The following is a 24,477-nucleotide window of genomic DNA, read 5'->3' on the forward strand; positions in this document are numbered from 1 at the left end:
CAAAAATTATTTTTTACCACATACTTTGGCATATATTGGTGAAAAAATGGGGGCATGTTAAAGCACAATATGCACCATATGAGATACCCTGAGGTGTCTCTTTTATAAATGGTAGGCCTTTGTGGGTGTTTTTTGAACAGTCAAACTGCTATAATACCCCAAATTGAAGCATAAGCCTATTAAATCCGCCTCTCAAAATTCTACTGTAAATGTTGAAACGGACAGGTCTCCTATATGGCACTGTAGCTTCACGAAATTGTGCCAAAGACATACAATGGGGGTACCGTTGTACTCAACAGAAGTAACTGAACACATAATAAAACTTTGTACGGGAATAGCACACACCAACTTTACAAAATGCACATGAGAAGTTCTTTGTTATAAGTTTGTGTGCCAAAAAAAACCCCCAAAAAACAAAATTTTACTCCAATATTTAGCAGAGATTGGCGGTGAAATGGCTACTCAGAAATTGTCAAAACAACCTTTGGACAATAGCCTGTGATGTCTACTTTATTTAAATTTATACTTTTGTGTGGCAATTTTGTTTTCTTTTATGTCTTTTAAGCTTACAAGACAAACATACCAAATTCTAAAATCGCTCCACATTAAAAGTTTATTTTACTCCTTGTGCTTTGTGACCTGTAACTACCCAAAAAAATTTTTAAATCCCAGACACATTATATATTCTGTAAATCAGTACAACTAAATGAATTTATTTTTAATTACTTTCTTTAACCTGCACTAATTAGGCACACATTATTATTGCAAAAACTGTACAAAAAACACTATTTTTTTTGCATTTTTCTGTATTTTTTTTTAATAATAAATTAGTATATGATAAGATGGGGTACATTGACGTTGTGGCAGGCTTATGCAATGTATGATCATATAATGTAACTAAATCCCCATTTTTTTGCCTAGATTAGGTGTTTTTAAAAAAAACTTTTACAAACTAATACAATCTGTCAACATTGAAGTTGCTGTTTAGTGGATAGGAGAGTGCGCTGGATCTTGTGTATTGTTTATTGTATAATATGGCCCCCAGCAGCACCCCATTTAAGCATGTTTAGGTGAGTGCAACCATCCCCCCATGTTTCATATATATATATATATATATATATATATATATATATATATATATATATATATATATATATATATATATATATATATATATATATATATATATGTTCCATCAAATTAAAGCCCTTTCTGTCCTTTAAAAAACAGTATATAATATGTGTCGGTGCAATAAACGAGAGAGATGCAAACTGCAGTTGAACGCATACAGCAAGAAAATGCAAAAATCGCTTGTGTCATTAAGCGTAAGACACACTTCTGAAGCTGTGTCTTTAAGGGGTTAACATTATGACACTCCCACATACAGTAAACAATCCCTCCCCTCTGCCTGTGATAGAATAACCTAATTATCCACAGGCAGAAAAACACAAATTTTCAACAAAGTACAGAAAACACCCCATAAATATTACATCTTCTGATAGCCCTGATCTGGGTGAACAACATATCCAAAAATCACCCAGATCAGAGCAGGGGTTCAGGAAAGTCTCTTTTGACCGACCGCACGCATGATTTCAAGCCCAAAACAGTTCCAGAGAATTAGGCTGTGTGGCTGGTCTATTTCTAATGATAAAAGTTCATTTCAAATAGTCGAACGGGACCGTTAGTGCACAAAGTCAGTGTTGAAGTGCCATTAGAATTGTTGAACGCCGTTCGACTCCCGAAGAGTTGAAGTCCTAGAGAAGGTAACTTTTCATTGGTGTTCATGCCGTCGCGTGTCGAGTTAGAGTTCCATGAACTCAACGAAAAAACACAGCTGAACTTGTTCGACTAAATAAAATGGCCGCCGCCATGTGTTCGAATATTGCATGGTGACTACTTTGGCTATATCTGAAGTGCCACTTCGAAAGTGTAAATCTGTTCCAGTAGCAGTAAAAGAGGCAGAAAAAGTGCTTTAGAGCCAAATAAGTGACAGGGGCCATAATCACATGGTAAAAGGCTATATTTGTTTATTTAACTTTTCATGCCTTTATGGGGGGCAATTTATACTAGTTGAGATCTTCTCTTTTTCACTATCAACCCTTACCATTTTCTCCACTTATTAGGGCTAGTTTTTTCTACCCACACCTAGTAACATTTTAAATCTGCATAGAATTTTCCCCAAGTCACACTTTAGAGCATAATAAAATAGTAAGAAAGGAGATCACAGTTGTTAGAAGAAAATAAATGTTGCCAATGAAGGAGAAATATTATTTGAGATCTAAATCTGTTACTTTGATTCCGGTATCATTTTGCTTCTAATAGTATTTTAATTTTCTTTAGTAAAAGCTGATCTGTTTAATAGGTAAAGCTACAAGAGAATTTTAGATCAAAATAGCTGAATGGAGAACTGTTGATTTGTAGGATCTGCATGCTATTAATGTTCTTATTTAGGGGGAAATAAAATAAAAACAATTTAAAACGGATTGATGCTATATGAAATGCAAATAATAAACATTAACCCCCTACCTTACAGTGAGAAAACGCTGCGTGAAGGACACGTAGGACGGATGCAGGGAGTGAACGGATACTTTCTAAGGTTATCGGCTGGCTTAGTGAACAGACATGATGTACACACGCTGTAAACGCCTTCAGCCACTGAACCATCGTCTGAAAAGGAAACAGTACACGTAAAAGAAAGCCTTACTTAGGGTTTTACTCTTGCTGCACAGTGTGGCTCTATGGAAAAAGAAGATTAATTTATCTTTCATTTTAGTTACCATGCTGTTAGCTTCTGTTCTTTCTTAAAATTGTAATTTCAGAGATTTGAAGTGGTCATGGTGCCTGGAGTCTGTTCGTGCAGGATTTCACTATGAATTGCTGCAGATACACAGTTTTACCCCTTTTCTGCCGGAGGCAGTGTTATCGGGGTCCATGAGCCAGCCTGGAAATAGAGTTCGAACTGGTTTATGTCAATTCTGTGCATGTTTCTATACACAGAATGTCATTCATCGGTTTAGAGAGCGCTAAGCTCGTGCTATCAGCCAATGAATGGCCAACTGGATTGGCTCCAGCTTATGCAGTTCTGTAGAAGTGGAATGTAAACACAGCTTGGAGGAAATCCAGCAAGCGGCAGTAACTAGGTAAGAGGGCAAAACACTGCAAAATGGTTTGCCCTATTACTGGGAAACTGCGATAAGAGACTACTACAACGTCCTATAGGTGTTATCACCAAAAAGCTCTCTTTAACCCCTTAATGACACAACTTCTGGAATAAAAGGGAATCATGACGGAATATATCCGTCGTCTGTCCTTAAGGGGTTAAGGTCCACTATCACTAAACGAAAGGTAAGCATATAACAATGCGTTCCTAACGTTCCTGTCCATGACTGCTGTGCCTCTATGTTAAGAGGGCGGGCAATGACAGGAGTCAAGTCACTCTATAGACATAAATAAGACCAAGTTGGGATTATTCATGTTACAACTGCCTTGGAAAAACACGAAGATTGCAAACCATTGCCACGGCTGTAGATGGGAAAAGGCAACTTCTAAACGCAATTCGGTATGTTTCCTATGGCAACGCATTGCGTGTGTGAAATCTTTCACAGAACTTCTTTTGTACTATCATGAGAATACAAGAGTACAAAATATGAGCACCAATGAGGGAGAATGTCCGGCGAGGAGTTCTTCCTCTCCAACCAGGTGCCACCAAGCTGCGTACATATGAAAGAGATGGTCTTTATTAAGTTGCAGGGACCCCAAAAGTAATAATGGTTGAAAAGAAGGGGAAAATGTATGTTTTCTTTATCTGTTGCGGTTCAGAATGTAACAGTGCTGTTCAGAATGTAACAGTCTCTGTGCTAGAATATGATCGTATAAACGGTTTGTGCTTCTGCACTTCCTCTTACTCTGCGTCTCTCTCTGGATTACGAAAATTCAATACAAATATCAAGTTAACATAAAAAGGTGTAAAAGGGACAGAAATAGTTGTAACGGACATCTTCCGTTAATGTACGCTTCCTAGCTTGCGCCGAGGACCACAAGCACCGCACTGGACACCACAACCACCGCAGACTCCACAACCACCGTAGCTTAACTGGAGCCTCGTCGTCTTCCGTCCACCCTGGATCAGCTTCTGTCCTCCAGGACCGTGTGGGGAAGACCTCTCCTCCAGGAGAGCGTATCCGGAACAAGAGCTAAGTGATTAAAGCTCAAGGGAGTATGCAAAGCATAGCAATCCCAGTGTGATATAGCAGTTCCCTCCAATAACGAGACAAGGCTACGTATTGAGGGTCAAGAAGATCTCTGATGTTTAATGGCAGGTACTCTGCTTTTATGCAGTGCTCCCCTGCAAGGGAGACGCCCACAGGCAATTAGGCATTAACCAATCAGATATCGGTTACATCCCACAGATTCCCTCCCCTCTGCTTGGGAGATAATTGAGTTTCTTACTGTATCTACTCAATTATCTCCAAGCTGAAAACTTATACTTTTTATACATATTTATAACTTTCTCATTTTACATAGTACATGAATAAAACTTACATTTTTATGAACAACACAACTTGTGGAACAACATATTGAAGAGGTTCACCCACTGGAACCTGGAGCCTGGTCGTAGGTCCAGGGTGGATAGCAGACGGCGAGATCCCAGCCCAGCAGCGGCGCTTCTAATGTGGTCTGCAATACTTATGGTGTCTATGGTGCTGATGGTGCTTTGGTAAGCGCTAGGAGCATCCTTTCTACGGTCCAACTTTCAGCTAGCCTGGAGGCAACCGTAACAGACTATAATGGTGACTTTGGTGCATAAACCTTTTGAAAAGTTTTGCTAACAGATGTGATCATATGAAATGCTTATGCAAAAAAATAAATACAAAATTCGAGACCAAAGTGGGATGGGGGTGATAAAAGGAAAAGACAAAAACGGACAGAAAAGAGAGTCTCACCTGTAAAATACTCCGCAGCGAAGTCTTGAGCTCCACATTCTGACTTGACAAGGAAGAGGCCTGACTTGAAATTTCACATATTAAATCGTCAAACAGTTTATCTGCCTACAGTGTGAAATATAAAAGGACATTAAGAGCCATGCTGAAAGTTTGATATGTTCCATTTATATATAAGAATATTGGCCTTGAATATTGCTGGATAAGCTTTACAAAAGATTTTTTTAAAATAAAATATATATATATATATATATTTGTAGTCGGGGACAATAAGCAGAGTAATAGTACTGAGGGTATAAGTAGGATTTGGTATAAGTCGGTTATGGTGTGCCGGGACCGGCGTTCGGGTAGGCCTGTAAATAAAGAGGGCTCACCAAATGAATGGCTTGTAAAAGGGGAGTGGTGGGTTGGCTGAACCTGGTGTTAACGGCCCAGTGAGAGGGGTAGCCCGTGTTTTTATAGCTGGGTAACACCTCCCACAATTACAGGCTACACCTTTCTATTTGTAGTCGGGGACAATAAGCTGAGTAATAGTATTGAGGGTATAAGTAGGATTTAATATTGTGGTGTGCCGGGACTGACGTTCAGGTAGGCCTGTAAATAAAGAGGGCATATTAATATATGTATACAATACTAACAAATACTGTAACCACCTTCCTCAAATCCCTCTCTATTGAGAAATATCTTATAGAGGATTCTTATGTCCCAGTATTCGATTGTGTGTACTGGGGTATTACTAGAAGCTGGGAAGTAGTTCCATACTACAAGAAAGACTTGAAAAATGCTGAAGAGTTGTGTATGAGTTACGGAAAAGTCTTGATGTACGTAATGCAATTAAAAGTTGTGAGTGTATTCTTGTGTGATCTTAATACAGGCGTATGCACGTATAGTCCTGTGAGTGTCGGATAATTGGTCTAGTATGTAGACCTGGAATCATTGCGGATTGCCATGGGATTATCTTTGTAGGTGATATGACATACGTTATGATGTTTGTGAGCTAACTTAAGGATGAGGTGGCAAAAGGTTGAACACTTGGGCGAAAGTAACCTCGCCACTGGGTCTTGGAGAGGCCTGCTTGCCAGCCTCTTGCCTTGTGACTATGGCCCCTGGGAAGTATTGCCATTTAAAAAGTCTGTTTGGGCTTATTGGATTTTGGGACACTTTTTTTTGCCCACTTAAATCCATGTGAAGGTGTGCCTCTTCCCCTCCCCCGTTTCCTGTCCCATTGTTCTCCAGCAGGGCGTTGTCCCAGGGACACTGCCAGACCAGTTGGAACTGGCTGCTTTGTCCCTCCTCGGTCTCTCATCAGCCCTTACAATTGTTTAACCCCATGGCGATTTGACTGTGTTCGTGGGATCTGAGTGTTCGGCTATAGTGAGTGCTCAGATCCAAGCTATCTAGGGATAGGTCAAATGTGGGGGTTCAGTTCTATAGAATATTAGTAATGTATTTTAATGTGTTTTGTTGCAGTTGTGACTTAGTGATATTTTCTGTACCTGGAGATAATTGAGTTTACTACTGTTACTTAACCCCTTAAGGACCAAACTTCTGGAATAAAAGGGAATCATGACATGTCACACATGTCATGTGTCCTTAAGGGGTTAAGCCAATTATCTCCAAAAAGGACTTCCACCTAACTTTTAAACCACTGGAGGAAATTGTCTGATTTTTTAAATTTGTTTGTATTCGGAGTATGCGGATTTAAAATATTTAATTTTTTTTGGAGATTGCATGTATATTTTAGGAGTTATGAATATTGTATGAAACTGTATATTTTCCTGGCTGTGATAATTAAGTTAACCCACTGTGTACAGTAATTATATCACAGGCAGATGAGAGGGTTTATGTGTCCTAACTGGGAGTGTTTGACTGTATAATGTATTTGATTGGCTGTTCCACAAGAAGAACTTGCATTAAAGAAAGTCCTTTGTGGCTTATTAAAACAGTTCTACTTCACCCTCAATTTAGAGTCCTGTCTCTTATTGGGGGAATCTGCTACAAGGGATGGCTATGCTCGTCATACTCTCTTGCTATTATCACTAAGCTCTTATAAGAGTTTGTTCCTGTTTTGCTACCTGGAGTCTACAGTGGTTATGGTGTCTGCTGGAGTGCTTGGAGCCCTCAGGAAGCACTAGCAGCATCCTTCAACAGAGGTACCCAGTCGGGGTGCCAGGTGATCCGTTTCAAACACCACCAAGGTGTGACAGTACATGTTGACAAAATAAAGGGCGATGGTGCACCATATCGGTAGTGGCCAGAGCTCTATTATTTGAACGGAAGATATTTGCAGAGTGTCATTTGTGACAGCAACCGTACAAGGCCGTAATATGACTCAATGCAGTATACCGTATATACTCGAGTATAAGCAGAGTTTTTCAGCACATTTTTTGTGCTGAAAAACCCCAACTCGGCTAATACTCGAGTCATAGTCTGTATTATGGCAATTTACATTGCCATAATACAGACCGGGGGAGAGGGGTGCTGGCAGAGCTGTACTTACCTTTCCTGCAGCTCCTGTCAGCTCTCTCCTCCTCCGCGCCGTCCGTTCAGCACCTCGGTCAGCTCCCAGTGTAAGTCTTGCGAGAGCCGCGGCTCTCGCGAGACTTACACTGGGAGCTGACAGAGGGAGCTGCACAGACCGCGCGGAGGAGGAGGGAGCTGACAGGAGCTGCAGGAAAGGTAAGTACAGCTCTGCCAGCACCCCTCTCCCCCCCACTGAACTACCAATGACACTGGACCACCAGGGAAGGAGACCCCCTCCCTGCTATGTATCAAGCAGGGAGGGGGGGGACGAAAAAAAAAATATAATAAAATATATATATATATATAATTAAATAATAAATAATAATACAAAGAAAAAAAGTAATATAAAAAAAAATAATAATTAATAATATATTAAATGCCCACCCCCACCAACACATACACAAACACACTGCATCACACACACTCACACTTCATTCATATACACACACTGCACTCACACACTGCACTCATTATATACACACACTGGAAATAAATATTCAATTAATATATACGCGCACACACTCCACTCATACGCGCACACACTCCACTCATACGCGCACACACTCCACTCATTATATACACACACTGGAAATAAATATTCAATTAATATATACGCACACACACTGCACTCATACGCACACACACTGCACTCATACGCACACTGCACTCATACGCACATACTGCAAATAAATATTCAATTAATATATACGCGCACACACTCCACTCATACGCACACACTCCACTCATACGCACACACTCCACTCATACGCACACACTCCACTCATACGCACACACTCCACTCATACGCACACACTCCACTCATACGCACACACTCCACTCATACGCACACACTCCACTCATACGCACACACTCCACTCATACGCACACACTCCACTCATACGCACACACTCCACTCATACGCACACACTCCACTCATACGCACACACTCCACTCATACGCACACACTCCACTCATACGCACACACTCCACTCATACGCACACACTCCACTCATACGCACACACTCCACTCATACGCACACACTCCACTCATACGCACACACTCCACTCATACGCACACACTCCACTCATACGCACACACTCCACTCATACGCACACACTCCACTCATACGCACACACTCCACTCATACGCACACACTCCACTCATACGCACACACTCCACTCATACGCACACACTCCACTCATACGCACACACTCCACTCATACGCACACACTCCACTCATACGCACACACTCCACTCATACGCACACACTCCACTCATACGCACACACTCCACTCATACGCACACACTCCACTCATACGCACACACTCCACTCATACGCACACACTCCACTCATACGCACACACTCCACTCATACGCACACACTCCACTCATACGCACACACTCCACTCATACGCACACACTCCACTCATACGCACACACTCCACTCATACGCACACACTCCACTCATACGCACACACTCCACTCATACGCACACACTCCACTCATACGCACACACTCCACTCATACGCACACACTCCACTCATACGCACACACTCCATTCATACGCACACACTCCATTCATACGCACACACTCCATTCATTATATACACACACTGTAAATAAATATTCAATTAATATAATTTTTTTAGGATCTAATTTTATTTAGAAATTTACCAGTAGCTGCTGCATTTCCCACCCTAGTCTTATACTCGAGTCAATAAGTTTTCCCAGTTTTTTGGGGTAAAATTAGGGGCCTCGGCTTATATTCGGGTCGGCTTATACTCGAGTATATACGGTAATTCTATTTTATGGTGTGCTTGGTATCATGACCGCAATTGGGATCGGGTCAAATCAACAGCTGCTATGAAATGTAGCCTGTAGAAGTATGCGGACAAGATAGAGTTGCTGTATTGCAAGCCAATGAACTTCGAAAGTAACCGTGTAAGTGTGAGTAGGGAGAACCGACCCTGACGAACTTTACAACCTAATGTGTTGTCTGGGTAGCATTTGAAAGATTCTACCTCCATAGAGACCCTTGGCGAACAGTCATTACATACCACGAAGAGCCAAAAGTATACTAAGAAGCAGTAGGTTCCATGCAACTAGGGCCTTAAGTCACAGAACCAGTGACCTAAAATGGCTGTAGATCCAGTGTGGGAGCTGTATCTGCTATATAATGGGGAATTAACAGACGTGATGGGTATGGCAGGGTTAATGTCAGCTGATGACCTGGGAGTTGATGGAGTAGTCCGACAATGTAGTTGCGACCTCACAGTATAGCGCGCATGACAAGGTTCAGAGAACCAAGGAGACTCTGAAGATCCCTATGATAACATTTGCCAGAGACGGTCTCCATGCTGCTTGGTACAATGGACCCTGCCTACGGGTAGGCAGAACTGTGTCCAATTGAGTCCAGTTATATATACACACACATCAAATTTAGACTGCTGGAGGAGACTATGGATTAACTTGGGATATTTGAACACCCAGGGAAGAAAGTATGACCATGTGTACTTGCGTGTTTCGCGGCATAGTGAATGGTACTTCTAAACTTAATATAACTTGACTAGTACTAGGAAAGGGTGAGTAATAGAGGTAAAGGCCAGTTGTTGAAGTTAACTTCTGATAGTTGTGGCATGTGAAAAGGAGGATAAAGCACATGGTTTGGTGTAACAGAGAAACAGTGAGCAGATGTGGCATAATCCACAAGTAAAACTGCAAATACTATCATGAATCGTAAGATATGTATGCCTAACCCTGGAACAGAATAGGTCTTGTAACAGAGGTTCATTAGTCCCTTAAGACATCAGTGTCAGGATTACTAGTTGATCCAGCACGTAGAATTGTGTCACACAGATGACTCATAGGTAACGTATTACCAGGTCTTAGAATGGCCGGACTTAACGTACCAACGAGTACTCCGGATACTTGCCGAGGTCAGGGGATACAGAAAGAGAAACAACGATAAGGGAAAGCCAGAAGTCAGGGATACCAGAATACAGGAAAATCAAAGTAAAAAAACAGAAGAAACTTGAATCAGGAAAGCGCTCCCGGACAACCACTAGGGAAACCACGACAGGGCACTGAGCAGGATGAGAACTAGGCCTAAATAGTCCTCCTCTGGATCTGATAAGCTGTAATTGGCCTTTGACTCCAAAGGCAGTTACCAGGTTCCATTTGCATAATTGCAGCTCAGCACAAACCCTCCTGTGGATTTGATTGCTGCACGGCACACATTTTCCTGTCGGGACAGTAAATGTCATTAATCACATTTTTATATGCGGATGCATACGTGACAGCTAGGACGTATAAAATAGCGTATTTATATAGACCAAGTTCAGAACAAATTAGGGCATGTACAGGAGTACGGTCTATGGTCCCTAGTTCAAACTACTGGCTAGATTCTATAGGGCATCTGTCTACAACTGGTCTTAGAATGGCAATAACAAGGAACCAAACAGATGCCTCTGCCGCCAGTGTAATGATGTGAGAAGGGGAACGTGTTGTAACTGGTAAATATAACTGGTAAAGTTATATGAGAAGATGGAAGTATGAGGCACAAAATATGTACTCTGTGGGAGGGTTAGGAACTAATAAATTAGGAGATTCTGAGTTCTCCAGTCTAACGTGAATCGTTTCAAAGGGTGAACAAATGTCAGATTTTACAATGGTTTACAATGTGCAATGCTGTCTGCAAATCTCGGGGTCGGTAATCATAAATCCTGCTCCTGGGGCGTGGCTAGAAGCTCCGTTCCGAATAGGGGTAAATAAGCAACCCCCGGTCAAATCAAGCGGCAATGGCGACCAAGAAGCTCCGTAATACCACCGGGAATACCCCGGCAGCAGACAATCCGCCTGCGAAGTCCTCTCTGCGGAGGTTCTTCACGGAACAAGCGGAGCCGCACCAGTCAAACAAAATGGCACCCGCGATCACTACACGCGGCAGCCAGCCACCCAGCCAGACGCCATCAGAGGGCTCTGTGGAGGACACCGACATCAGGGCACTGCTTAACCAACTGCCCTCGAAGAAAGACCTCATGGAAATGTTCCAGAGGCTTGAGACCACTTTCGGTGAGAAACTATAGGCCGTACACGCAGATATTCAGCACCTGGGAACCAGGGTGCAAGCCCTGGAGGAATCTGAAGAAGATCGCTTATGGTCTGAATGCCACACCACACAATCACTGCACACAGAGGCCATAATCTATCTTCAAAGAAGACGACCTGGACAACAGAGGGAGATGGAACAACCTGAGGGTGAGGGGGATCCTGGAGTGTACCACAGAAAACCCTATTAAGGTACTGACTACCCTTTTTAATGAGATCCTCGCTAGGCCAACTGACACAGCGATCCAGTTTGACAGGGCCCACAGAGCGGCACGGCCCAAACAATTGCCGAAAGATAAGCCACGCGACCTTATATGCTGCATTCATAATTTCCCTCTGAAAGAGGAAATTTTTCATAAGGCCCGCCAGAACAAAGCTCTACAGTTTGAAGGGACCTCGGTGGCCATCTTCCAGGACCTCTCACCCTCTACCCTACAAGCAAGACAGGGGCTCAAGCCGATTACCACAGCCCTGCTCGAGAGGCAGATCAAATTTCGGTGGAACTTTCCGTTCGCCCTGTCAGTAACAACCCAAAATGGGACTCATACCATAACCACTCCAACAGACGTCCATGAATTCCAGCAGGCACAGGGCCTACCCCACGTCCCCATAGAAGATTGGACTGGCCTAATTCCTTGGCGGCACCGTTGCAGCAAAAACCCAAATGGCAGAGAACGCCAAGAAAACGAAGGCGCCAACCTCTGGCTGGGTCTGAGATTTCCAGCGCATCTAGAGACAGAGAAGCCTAAGACCAACGATTGAAATGCTAACATATCCTTTTTATAACACCACGATTACTAGAATCATACCAGGTTTATCAGATATAAATGTTTTATTCAGCCGCAATTATCCATGTTCGTATTGCCGCCAATTACCTATACTATTTATGCTAACCGGGCCACTAAGGCTCCATATCTTCACAGTAAGAATCAATGTTACACTAAAGGGGCCCCAGAGGAGCCCGGATCCGGGTGCACTTAAAAGGGACCAGGATTAGACCCCCTTAGGGGACCATATGCCATATTCCATGTACGTCCCAAATATCTCCTCTATCCCCCTTTCGGGCCCTGTCACAACAGACTGAGCTCCACCCTCCCCCACAGAGAGGCGCTTAGGTATCTACTTGGGGAAACTACTGAGTCTCCCTCAAGTGTAGCGCCAACTCCTTGTAAATACGATGTCGAAACACCGTCTATATGTATATAGTTTCCAGTTACCCCTTCCCTCCTCAACCCCCACAACTGTTGCCTACCTAGCCATGAGGCTACTCCTCCATATAAAGCAGTGCTACGGACTACTCTACTATGATGGCACAAATTAAACTAATGTCTCTTAATGTGAGGGGACTCAATACCCCTGAAAAACGCAGTATGCTTGCGCAGGAAATCGACAGACAGAGAGCTGACATTATATTTATTCAGGAAACGCATTACAGGGGGTGACATACAGCCTAGGAATCGGTCTAAACATATTCAACAATCCTTTTATAGCAACTACGGAAAAAGCAAATCTAGAGGGGTAGCGATATTGGTTAACACAAGGGCAGATCTCACTGAAACCACTGTGAAAGTTGATCCTGGGGGGAGATTTTTATTTGTCAAGGGGAAATGTCAAGGCACGCTGATGATGTTGGCTAATATATATGGGCCAAATACTGATCAGGGCTCCTTTGCTAGGTCATGCTTGAACAAACTGGAAGGCTTTGTAGAAGAAGTAGTGATTGTGGGGGGCGATTGGAACATGGTCCTAGACCACTCCATGGATAGCTCCACCAACACCACAGACAAATGGCGACACCAACGCACCCTTCTGGCCAATGCGCTTTATGCACACCAGCTAATGGACTGCTGGCGCCTAACACACCCGCTAGACAGAGACTACTCATACTACTCCACACCGCCCTAAGTCCGTAAAGAGACTTTCTATAAAAGGGTCACTAGATGGTATAGAAAACCTGCTCTACTCCACACCTTCTGGCCCACAATTAGTGACCAATGCTGGAGATATGAAGCGGCACAAGGGGATATGGAACATATATGGTGGGGATGTAAGAACATAGTCCCGTTTTGGACCCAGATCCTTACCGACATTAAGAAACTAATTCCCTTGGGAACACTATTATCTCCCTCCCAAATACTGCTAGGGTGGCCCCGGTCCCTGATAGACCCATATAAACAACGACTTCTGAACATTCTCCAAGGGGAGGCCAATGCCCTGATTCCTATACACTGGCGACAAACCAATGTGCCCTCAAGGGAACAGTGAGTTCAGCGGGTAGAAAGGACCAGAGAACTGGAGGAAATACATTGGTCGACCCAGGGCAAGAGGGACAAATACTCCAAAACCTGGGAACCATGGCTTAATTATTGGAAGACACCCCCCGCAGGGACACCACCCACGGCTAGAGTACTAGGAGTGCAGCATAAACATATATAAAAGGTCTTACTGCAATAGTTGGAGAAACCTAAACATTATTGCTGAGTAGTAGCAACAGGATACCCCACCTTCTCACCACCTATCCCTATCCCTTCTCACCACCTACCCCCCTTACCGAAGTTCTCTCCCTCCCCCTCCATACCTCATTGTAACTTTCAAATACAATAACCGTCCAACAAGGTTCTGCAGCCGATATTGCTTGATTGTTTTAATGACTATGTATAATTTTGTGGAACCCCACTATGTTCAACCAATTTACGTACCCTTATCTCTTCTGTACCCCTTGTTTTGATGACAACTTGAAAAATCAATAAAAACGAAATTAAACAAAAAAATATATAAATCCTGCTCCTGAGTTGTGGCAAGTAATTATATTCCTTATGTCTGGACAACAGCAATTGGACTGGTCCAGGATCGCAAGGGACAGGCCTAGCGGTATCCTGTTTGTAGGTTGTAGTGTAAGATTTTGTCTGGGGTGGAGGGTTTGTTGCGAGAACTCAGGGGTGAAAATCCTCCTTGTACCTAGCGTCGTATGAGGCAATAATAACGTGCAATTTAACAGCTGTTCTATGAGAGTGTAACCCTGCATCAACTGGCATCTTGCTTAGTGCCAAATGGCGAATAAATTAGCTAAACCAGGGATAGGCGAGGCCCTACTAATTGCCAAGTGGCTTTGAGAGGCCCTAGATATTAATTTTTACCGAGGGACTGAGGCCCCCGAACGGAGTTGCAGGAATGTTGGCCGCTCTGTGACAAGTAAGAGCTTCAACATGCGTGGCAGTGACAGGTAAGGCCCTGTCTAATAACCTATAGAGGTTGAAGCGAGGTTCTAGCTATGAGTTGGGTCGATGGGCGAATACCTCAGTTTGAGGATGGGATTAGGCCTCGAAGGACAGAATTACCATTAAACTAGAATATGGCCAGCACCCCTACCCTTACCAGCCAGTTGATCTATACTTAAGGAATGTGGGGGAATAGGAATGTATGTAGAATGTACGTACCTTGCTGAACTAGTGTGGTTGAACTTGAGAATGGAATATAGTAGAGGAACCTAAATGCACAATGGGAATGGTTCTAGAATTGGGTAGGTGTTAATGGAGATAAGGCACAACATAGTAATGTTATAATTAGGGACTAAAGCATCACCAACAGGCAAAAAGAATGGTTATTTGAATCTAGAAAATAAGGGAACTAAAATATGTACAAAACCTTAGTCCAAACAATACATGGATGGATAGAGATAATTAATAGTGTTGTGTCTATGTACGAGTTCCCCCTGTGCGTCATTTCGTGCGAAGGACCACTGGTAGAAGTTAGAGTATGTTGAACAAATCTATTCTTCTAGTAGGAAACAAACATTAGGGATTCAGCAAGCATTTGTGACAGGTTGTGAATGCTGACAGAAGATCGTATAGGAAGGAATTGGGTGGCCTAACAATGCCATAGTCGTATGTAATTGCCCAAATGAGGGGCTGAAAGGAGTTGTAGTAGAATGCCCTTGGTGGGTCGTATGTAACATATGTAATGGCCTAGTGAGCGCTGCATGTAGTAGCATAGCTGTGTCAGGCTGTATGCTAAATGTAATTCTTATGCTGTATGCAAGTGCCCCTATGAGGGGCCACAAATTGTGAAGTAATGCATCGTCCATGGCGAGCCGAAAAACGTGATGAAGTGAGGATGTGAGTAATAGTTGACTCTAGTATTTTAGGGTTGTAGCAGACACTACTAAGCTGGAAAAAGACATAAGAGTCGGAATGTTGGGTAATGTATGAAATGTATTTATTTTGTACAGCTAAAGTTAATTTGTATTATGGTTTCAGAAGCCGTGGCAAACGACTTTATTGCAGCAAGCAGGAAAATAAAATGACCAACATGATATAGTACATGACGTTGAAAGTGGCATGGTTATACATAATGTAATCAAGATTATTCCACTTCAGTCTAGCATAATAAGTGTTGTAAGCATATATACATGATGAGAGGTAAGTGGTGTCTATCAAGGTTCTGTTTTGGGACCGCTTCTATTTAACATATTTATAAATGATCTTGAAATAGGCATTCAAAGCCATGTTTCAGTGTTTGCAGATGACACAAAACTTTGTTAAGTAATAAAATGTGAGCAGGATATTGCTTTGTTGCAAGGGATTTGGATAGATTGGGGACTGGGCACTAAAATGGCAGATGAAATTTAATGTAGAGAAATGAAAAGTTATGCACTTCGGGGTCAAGAACGCACAAGCAACTTACACCCTAAATGGCAGTGAACTAGGGATAACCACACACGAGAAGGATTTGGGAATGATTATAGACAACAAATTAGGCAGCAATATGCAATGTCAATCTGCAGTTGCTAAGGTCAGTAAGCTTTTGTCATGTATAAAATAGGGGCATAAAATAGATGAAATTATAATTTTGCCTCTTTATAAATCGCTGGTAAGATCACACCTTAAATATGCTGTGCAATTTTGGGCACCTGTTCTAAAGAAGGATATCTTGGCACTAGAAAAAGTGCAGAGACGAGCTCCAAAATTGATAAAAGGAATGGAGCATTTTAGTTACGAAAAAAGGTTTAAAAAATTTAAATATCCCCTGACGTAAGGACGGAACTGACTGGGCCTGATAGACCATGCACTGCCCCAACATGACGACCCACCACAGGGTAACCACGAGGTAACGCGAGCCTACGAGCAACGCGACAGCAACCACAGCGGCCCTGAAACCCTGGGGGTCCCTGGCAACACATAACAGGGCTTACGCTCCTAAAGTCGCTACTATCAGGGAAAAACCTTACTCCCCCGCCCTACCCACCGAAGACACACAACACCGCTTCACCACTAGATAACCTACTTCACCTGCACTACACATTACCCAACGACAGCAGTTTTGGAAAACTCTTCTCTCCCACACAGTATGATAGCTCAGCTCAGGTCCCACTAATAGTAAGTTTAATTATCCCAGCATGTTACACTATATGTGCAGGGCTCTTTTAGATGGTTGTTTTCCTGTTTAAAAACTAAATATACAAGTTATCTAGCGTTATACATGATACGTTAAAATGTGCTCCTTGTCTAACATATTATCTGCTACATTAGAAAATGTGCAAGTTACCTACAATGCACTCTCAACCAAGCAGTGCAGGCACTGCCAGCCTGCTAAACAACGTTGTTAGCTTTGATATCTATCCTATGTTAACCCATGTTTTACTGTCCCATCTAACCATGTACCACGTCTCCTTGCTACTGTTGTACTGTACAACTACTCGACAAGTTATACCAACACATATGTGCAACCTCCTCTAATGCCTAACAAATGTAAAACTATGTTTTGAATAACTGCTTACCCTCGCTGTTGTGGCACCGTAAGCCTGATGTGACGTACCTTGCACAAATAAAATAAAGAATAAAAAAAAAAATAATAATTAAATATCTTTGGTTTGGAAAAACGGCGCCTCAGAGGGGATATGATAACATTATACAAATATATTCAGGGCCAGTACAAACCATTATCTGGAAATCTATTCATAAACAGGGCTATACATAGGACTACAAACCATTATCTGGAAATCTATTTATAAACAGGGCTATACATGGGACACGAGGTCACGCATTTAGGCTGGAAGAAAGTTGATTTCATCTAAGGCAAAGTAAAAAAAAAATGTTTGTTTTTTTAACAAAAAGAGCAATAAGGATATGGAATTATCTGCCTGAAGAGGTGGTTTTATCGGAGACCATACAGATGTTTAAAGGACAAAATCTATATGCACACTAAATAAAAAAATTTAAATATACGTGAAAACTAAGTGTTCCCAGGTGTACCTCAGACACCCAACTGATAAGTTAAAAGCAAAGAAAAGTGAAAAAAAAAAACACCCAGTACACATATAGAAATTAAATTTTAAACATAACCTGGGAAAATGGACCAGGATAATGAAATCAGTGTAGATCTAAAATAATGATAAACATTACATAGCGTAATACCGTTATTCTAAAAACAAAATTTCATTGGTACTTACACCAAAAAAACATAAAAAAAAAAAAAAAATATATACAATGTTCTTCCACCTTTGTAACTTATCTATTACAATGTGGATGCGGAGCCCAATATCTCACGTAAGCTTCATGTTAGACTTTCAGAGCATTTTAATAATATTAAAAGGGGCAAATTTAATCATAATGTCCCAAAACATTGTAATGCTTGCCCTCAATTCTGTTGGGAGATTTTTTTGACATAGATAAAAAAAAATTTAGGTTGGAGGGGGGATAATAAACTACAAGAACTTATCCGTCAGGAAGCTTTCTGGATTTATAATTTAAAAACTTTACATCAAGGTCTAAATGCAGAAATAGACCTTCAAGGTCTCATAACATTTTCCTTTCAGTTCTCTATATATAGAATATTATGGATTAATTATGTATATATTTTTATTATATTATTTATATAGCGCCAGCAAATTCCGTAGCGCATGTATACATATGCATAAACATGTATAAACATATACTATCGTATATACTCGAGTATAAGCAGAGTTTTTCAAGCACATTTTTTGTGATGAAAAAGCCCCCTCGGCTTATACTCGAGTCAGGGTCTGTATTATGGCAACTTACATTGCCATAATACAGACCAGGACCGCTGAGCTTGTAATGAGTCCTGGGGGGGGGGGGGGGGGGAGAGGGAGGAGGTGGCGGCAGCAAGCTGTTACTTACCTCCCAGCAGCTCCGTTCATCTCCCAGTGTAAATCTCGCAAGACCTGCCGCCGTCAGAGCACAGCATGCAGACCGCAAGATTTACACTGGGAGATGAACGGAGCTGCTAGGAGGTAAGTTACAGTTTGCTGCCGCCCCCCACTGCACTGCCCATGCCACTGGGCCACCAGGGAATGACCTAGCCCCCCTCCCTGGCCAGGTAACAAGCAGGGAAGGGGGACAAAAAAAATTATTAAACAATTACATTTTAAAATAATAAAAATACCCTCATCCCACCCAGTTTACACACACTACACAAACACTCTACATTCATTATATACACACATTACACAAACACACACTCTGCATTCATTATATACACACACTACACAAACACACTCTGCATTCATTATATACACACACACTACACAAACACACTCTGCATTCATTATATACACACACTACACAAACACACTCTGCATTCATTATATACACACACTACACAAAAACAACTGCTGCATTTCCCACCCTAGGCTTATACCCAGTTTTTTGTGGTAAAATTAGGTGCCTCGGCTTATTTTCGGGTCGACTTATACTAGTGTATATACGGTATGTTGGTAATTTCTTTGGGACTTTTTGCCCTATTATCTATAAATATTATTTCTATTTTCAGATATTCATTGGTGTATACATATGTATAATTCACATTGTATCAATTTTTTCTTACTTTCAATATCCAGTTTAAAATATCCCTCTTTTTTTCAGAAATAACTTGATATTTCTAATATCAAGTTCAATACATACATTATACTTGGGGCTGTATTAACTTTCCTTCTATTTCAAATACCTCTATTTCTAATATCAAATTCAATAAAAAAATAAAAAAATATATATATATATACACATACACACACACACACACACACATACATATACACTCTCATATTTGGGGCTATTAACTTTCCCCTTAGTTTAGTGTATTGTTTAATATGTGTCATTTCTAACTTGCTCCTTTCTGAGTTCGTGTGTTAGACGGCTATTCGCATATTTGTTCTCATCTTATTTAGATTCTGTAGATCATGCTTTGTGCGTGCGCATGGTGTTCGGTTCTTTCCCCTTCGCACATGCGCACACGCTTAATGCTTGTATTCATTGAATGACTTCTCACAACTACGCCATTTACCCTTTCCCGAGTCGCACAGAATATACGTCATTGCGTTCCACGGGTGAAACTCACGCCATCAGGTGAAGCAAATGGATGAAAATTTCTAGCGTTATAAGAAGTCCCTCCACAGATTCCGTAACCACAGATTCCTGAGGAAGTCCCCTACCGGACGAAACACGTTGGACAACTTTTCTTGGACTCTATATGGACTTTTAATTCAATTTGTCTTATTTTTGTTTTGTTTTTACTGCTGCATTTTTGGCATTGTGAGATCCACTATGCTGCTATTTGGTTTCACATTGTGTGGAGACATGCCCAGACTCTCTGCCTGCTTGTAAGTGCAATCTAAATAAATCTTTATTTTTTAACTGTACTTCACCATGTATGGCTCTTTCCTCTATTTACCTAAGGAATTTATAAGGATTTCCATAACTGAGATCTACCAACTCTCTGATTCGTTTTAACCCCTGGTGTGGTAAAAAGCCTGTTTCATCTTATGTTTGTGAGTTCAATACTAAACACCACTCAGTTTGATTTTATAATAACTGTATTGTGGTGGAATCTCGGTAAAAATAAATTTAGTAGGCCGAGATTACCACGTGGCATGTGTACGTGCATATGCTGACGTATCGATCAGTTAGTTGCATGTGGCAAGATACGATCAGTAGTGTACGGAGCATGTGCAAGAATACAGGATGTAGTATTCCCCTCCTCCATTGTGCTGGACAAGCCATGCGGTCAAACAGGAAGTTAATTCTTATTTGTATTGATTGGTCAAGAGAATGTGCGGGTGGAGTTTAATATGGGAGGAGTTATATGCCTATATAAGGAGCCTGCACTATTGTCCGGGGCTCAGATCTTGTTGTATTTTGGTGACATTAGTCCCTCTGAGTCCCGATCGGTGATCCGAATAAAGAATCTCTTCCTTCCTGAAGAAACCTGTGTCCATCTCTCTGTGCTTGGCTTCCGTCAGTTTCTCCGGTATCAGTATTACGCTATGTAATGTTTATCATTATTATAGATCTACACTGATTTCATTAGCCTGGTCCATTTCCCCAGGTTATGTTTAAAATTTAATTTATATATGTGTACTGGGTGGTGTTTTCCACATACAGATGTTTAAACTGCAATTGGATATATACTTGCAAACACATACCATACAGGGATATCATTTCTAATTAGTGGGGTAATAGCTGCTTGATCCAAGGAGACTGCTATTTTGGGGTCAAGAATGAATTTATTCCTAGTTTGTTGCAAAATTGGAAGCGCTTCAGACTAGGTTTTTTGCCTTCTTTTGGATCAACAGCAAAAATATATGTGAGGAAGGCTGAACTTGACGGATGCAAGTCTCTTTTCAGCTTTGTAACTATGTAAGAGATTCTGGAACCTCAGAGTTTGGCCAGTTGTAGGCTGCTTAGGTAGGGTTGTGAGTAGACTGGCAGATAGCCTATTTGCAAAATTATAGGACATGGTAGATAACATGTCGAAAGTTGTATATCGGTAGAGGGGTACGATAGAGATAGGACAGTAGAGTATAATGCAGTATGTGATAATTTGAACTTCGCCACTGGCTTTTGGAGAGGCCTGCTTGCCAGTCTCTTGCCCTGTGCCTATGGCCCCTGGGGTTTATTGCCCTTTAAAAACTCTATTTGTGCCTATTGTATTTTGGAGCACTGTTTCTGCCACTTTAAATTGTACTGGTGCAGTTCTGCACTTTTGAAGTGGCACTTCGGATGCAGCCGAAGTAGCCGCCATTCGACATACGAACACGTGGCGGCAGCCATTTTAATTCAGTCGAACGCGTTCAGCTGTGTTTAGTTGTCGAGTTCATGGAACTCAAATTGGATATGCGACGACAGGAACACCGCTGAACTTTACCTTCTTCAGACTTCGACTGGAGTCGAATGCCATTCGACATTTCGAACGGCACTTTAACATTGACTGTTTGCCATTCGTCTATTTGAACTAAATTTAACATTGGAAATAGACCAGCCGCACAGCCTAATTCTCTGGAACTGTTTTGGGCATGAAAATGTGCGTGCGGTCGGTCAAATGTGACTTCCATCTATCTCCCGAACCCCTGAACCGATTTGCATGATTTTTTAATATGTTGTTCCTATAATTATACCTGTTCAGAAAATATACGTTTTATGGGAATTGAATGTTTAATTTTAGTGTTACAAGAAATGTGTAAAAAGTTTATTTTTTCGCTTGGAGATAATTGAGTTGATACAGTAATTAACTCAATTATCTTCCAAGCAGAGGGGAGGGATTTACAGTAATGAATGGGAGTGTAACTTTGTGACTGAATATTATTGGCTGTTAAATGTTCATTTCAGTGCCCAACAAGGTCCACATGGGTGGTAACCTTGTGGGAAAACTTGTATAAAAGAGACAAAGCCTCCGTTCATTGTGATCTGCTTAACCCTCAATACGTAGCCTCGTCTCGTTATTGTAGGGAACTGCTACATTCACACTGGGGATTGATATACTTTGTATACTCCCTGAGCTCTAACCACTTAGCTCTTTTAAGAGTTGTTCCTGATACGCTCTCCTGGAGGAGAGGTCTTTCACACACGGTCCTGGAGGACAGAGGCTGATCCAGGGTGGAAGTTAGACAGTGAGACTCCAGTTAACCTACGGCGGTTGTGGTGTCCGATGCAGTGCTTATGGTCCTCGGTGTCAGCTAGGAAGCGTCAGTCAACGGAGGTACCCAGTCGGGGTGCCAGGTGATCCATTACACAGTGTAAATGATGAAGGTTGAATGGTCAGCATAGTGAACATATAGGGATAGAAAATACCTTATCTTGATAAAATAGCATACTTGTCGAGTCAAATGACCCGATGATAGATACAGAACTTAAAGTCAGGAATCTAGGCCAAGGCCTCTGGAGTGCTACAGTGACATTACTGACGCGAGACCGCAATGTACATCAACAACACTTGAAGGAGACAGAGTTATAGACCGGAACACGTAATGGGCAATAATGCTGTACACTTGGTGTAGGAGGAGACACGATACAAAACATTTGCTGAAAAGTGGCAGATAATCATAGTGTGAAAGTAACTGCAATTACTAGATGTGAAAGAACCAACTGACTGTGAAATACTTTTATTGTTCCCTCATTCGTCTGTTTGTTCGGCTATTTCCCTGTCCGTACGGTCCCCACGCTTGTTTCTGTTTTACCGAACAATTCACCGAACGGCCGGCCGGCCACCCAGCATGGAAGTGTGCTGCTGGTTAACCTCTTGGCCTCATTAGAACTTTTGGTTAACCGCAGACACTTCCTAATTGTCGAATGCCGACTGGGTGGTCGTCGTTCGTGTGCCGACCACGAGGTGGCGGCCATCTTGGACATACGAATGCTCAGCGGAGTTCGTCGATTATTTCATGTAACTAAAAACGGACACTTTCTCACGAACACCGCTGAAAGCCGCCGACCTTCCTTCTTCTATTTTTATAGCATACAAACGTCGGTCCGTCCGGTAGTTTCTTTTCACAAATAGACTTATCCCAAATAGCTGTGCCATGGAGCCCATTTGTATAACGAAAGACTTTGGCTCCATGGCGATTGAACTGTGTGTATAGGATCTGAGCACCATTCGGTAATAATGTGCGCTCAGATCCAAGCTATCTGGGGATGTGTTGAATGTATTCATTGTGTTCGGTAGTTCCTGTATTATGCATTTTCACCATTTGGTATAAAATGGAGTTTGGCCTCTGTCCTCGGAGATAATTGAGTTAATTCCCAATTATCTCCAGGACAGAGAGGAGGGTCCTTTACAGTAAAAGAGGAGTGGTTATGTCTTCAACTCTGTGATTGGCTAATGTACAATATGTATCCCAGTTTTCCACCAGGTCCCCTAGGGGAGTGTCCACCTGGTGGAAAACCTGCATAAATACTGGGCAGGTAGCCCATAATAAACCAGATTCCTGCTGACCCTCAATACGGAGCTTTGTCTCGTACTTGGGGGGGGATTTATTCGTATGGTGATTCTCGTTTGGATGTTTGGAGGGTGTATGATTCGTATGGTTCCTGTTCGGCTGATTGGAGTGATCGGTAGTTGCCTTTGTATTCGGGAAAGGAGCATCTTATACGGTTTTAACCCCTTTTATCCCTGGGTTACCATAACACTAGAGTAATCATTTAAGAGTTGAGGGATATAACAACATAACTAGCACTGCTTCAACTGAATTAACAAACAGGTATGACCAATAAATAAAACAGTGAAACCAATTACAATTCCTGATCCTGCCACATTAGGTTTAGTAAAAATATTTTAATTTTTTTTAGGAAATAAGGTGAACGTGTGGAGAATTTGACCGAATATATTTATAACCGGCATGAGTGACCGAATGTCACCGAACATGGCTTGACTGCAAACAGTCTAACATAAGCTGTGCAAGCCATGGCCAAATGTGCACTCTGAAATTAGATCAAAATAGCAAGAGAGTACTGAGTGTTCGGTCAGCAAAATGTCGGCCGAGCAGGTGCATGGGGCTGAGGGGAGCAGGAGGTTAGTATACCAACGAATAGCTGAATTATGAGCCATAAGTGTGGCTCTGTGCCAGAGGCCTGAGGGACCTAAACTCACTGTTTGCTGTGGCCGATTATAGCCCAA

General features: G+C 41.9%; 1 protein-coding gene across 1 annotated transcript in view; it reads right to left on the minus strand.

Moving 5' to 3' along the window:
* The window catches only part of FIRRM (FIGNL1 interacting regulator of recombination and mitosis), a 195,049-nt gene that overhangs the window by 138,713 nt on the left and 31,859 nt on the right, over window positions 1–24,477 (minus strand). Inside the window, exons 4-5 of the mRNA XM_063426979.1 lie at window positions 4,944–5,048; window positions 2,527–2,667 (exon numbers count right to left, since the gene is read on the minus strand). Coding sequence (XP_063283049.1) covers window positions 2,527–2,667; window positions 4,944–5,048 — 246 coding nt within the window. The remainder of the gene's footprint in view (window positions 1–2,526; window positions 2,668–4,943; window positions 5,049–24,477) is intronic.

Source organism: Pelobates fuscus, chromosome 7 (assembly GCF_036172605.1).
Source record: "Pelobates fuscus isolate aPelFus1 chromosome 7, aPelFus1.pri, whole genome shotgun sequence".
Lineage (NCBI taxonomy): Eukaryota > Metazoa > Chordata > Amphibia > Anura > Pelobatidae > Pelobates > Pelobates fuscus.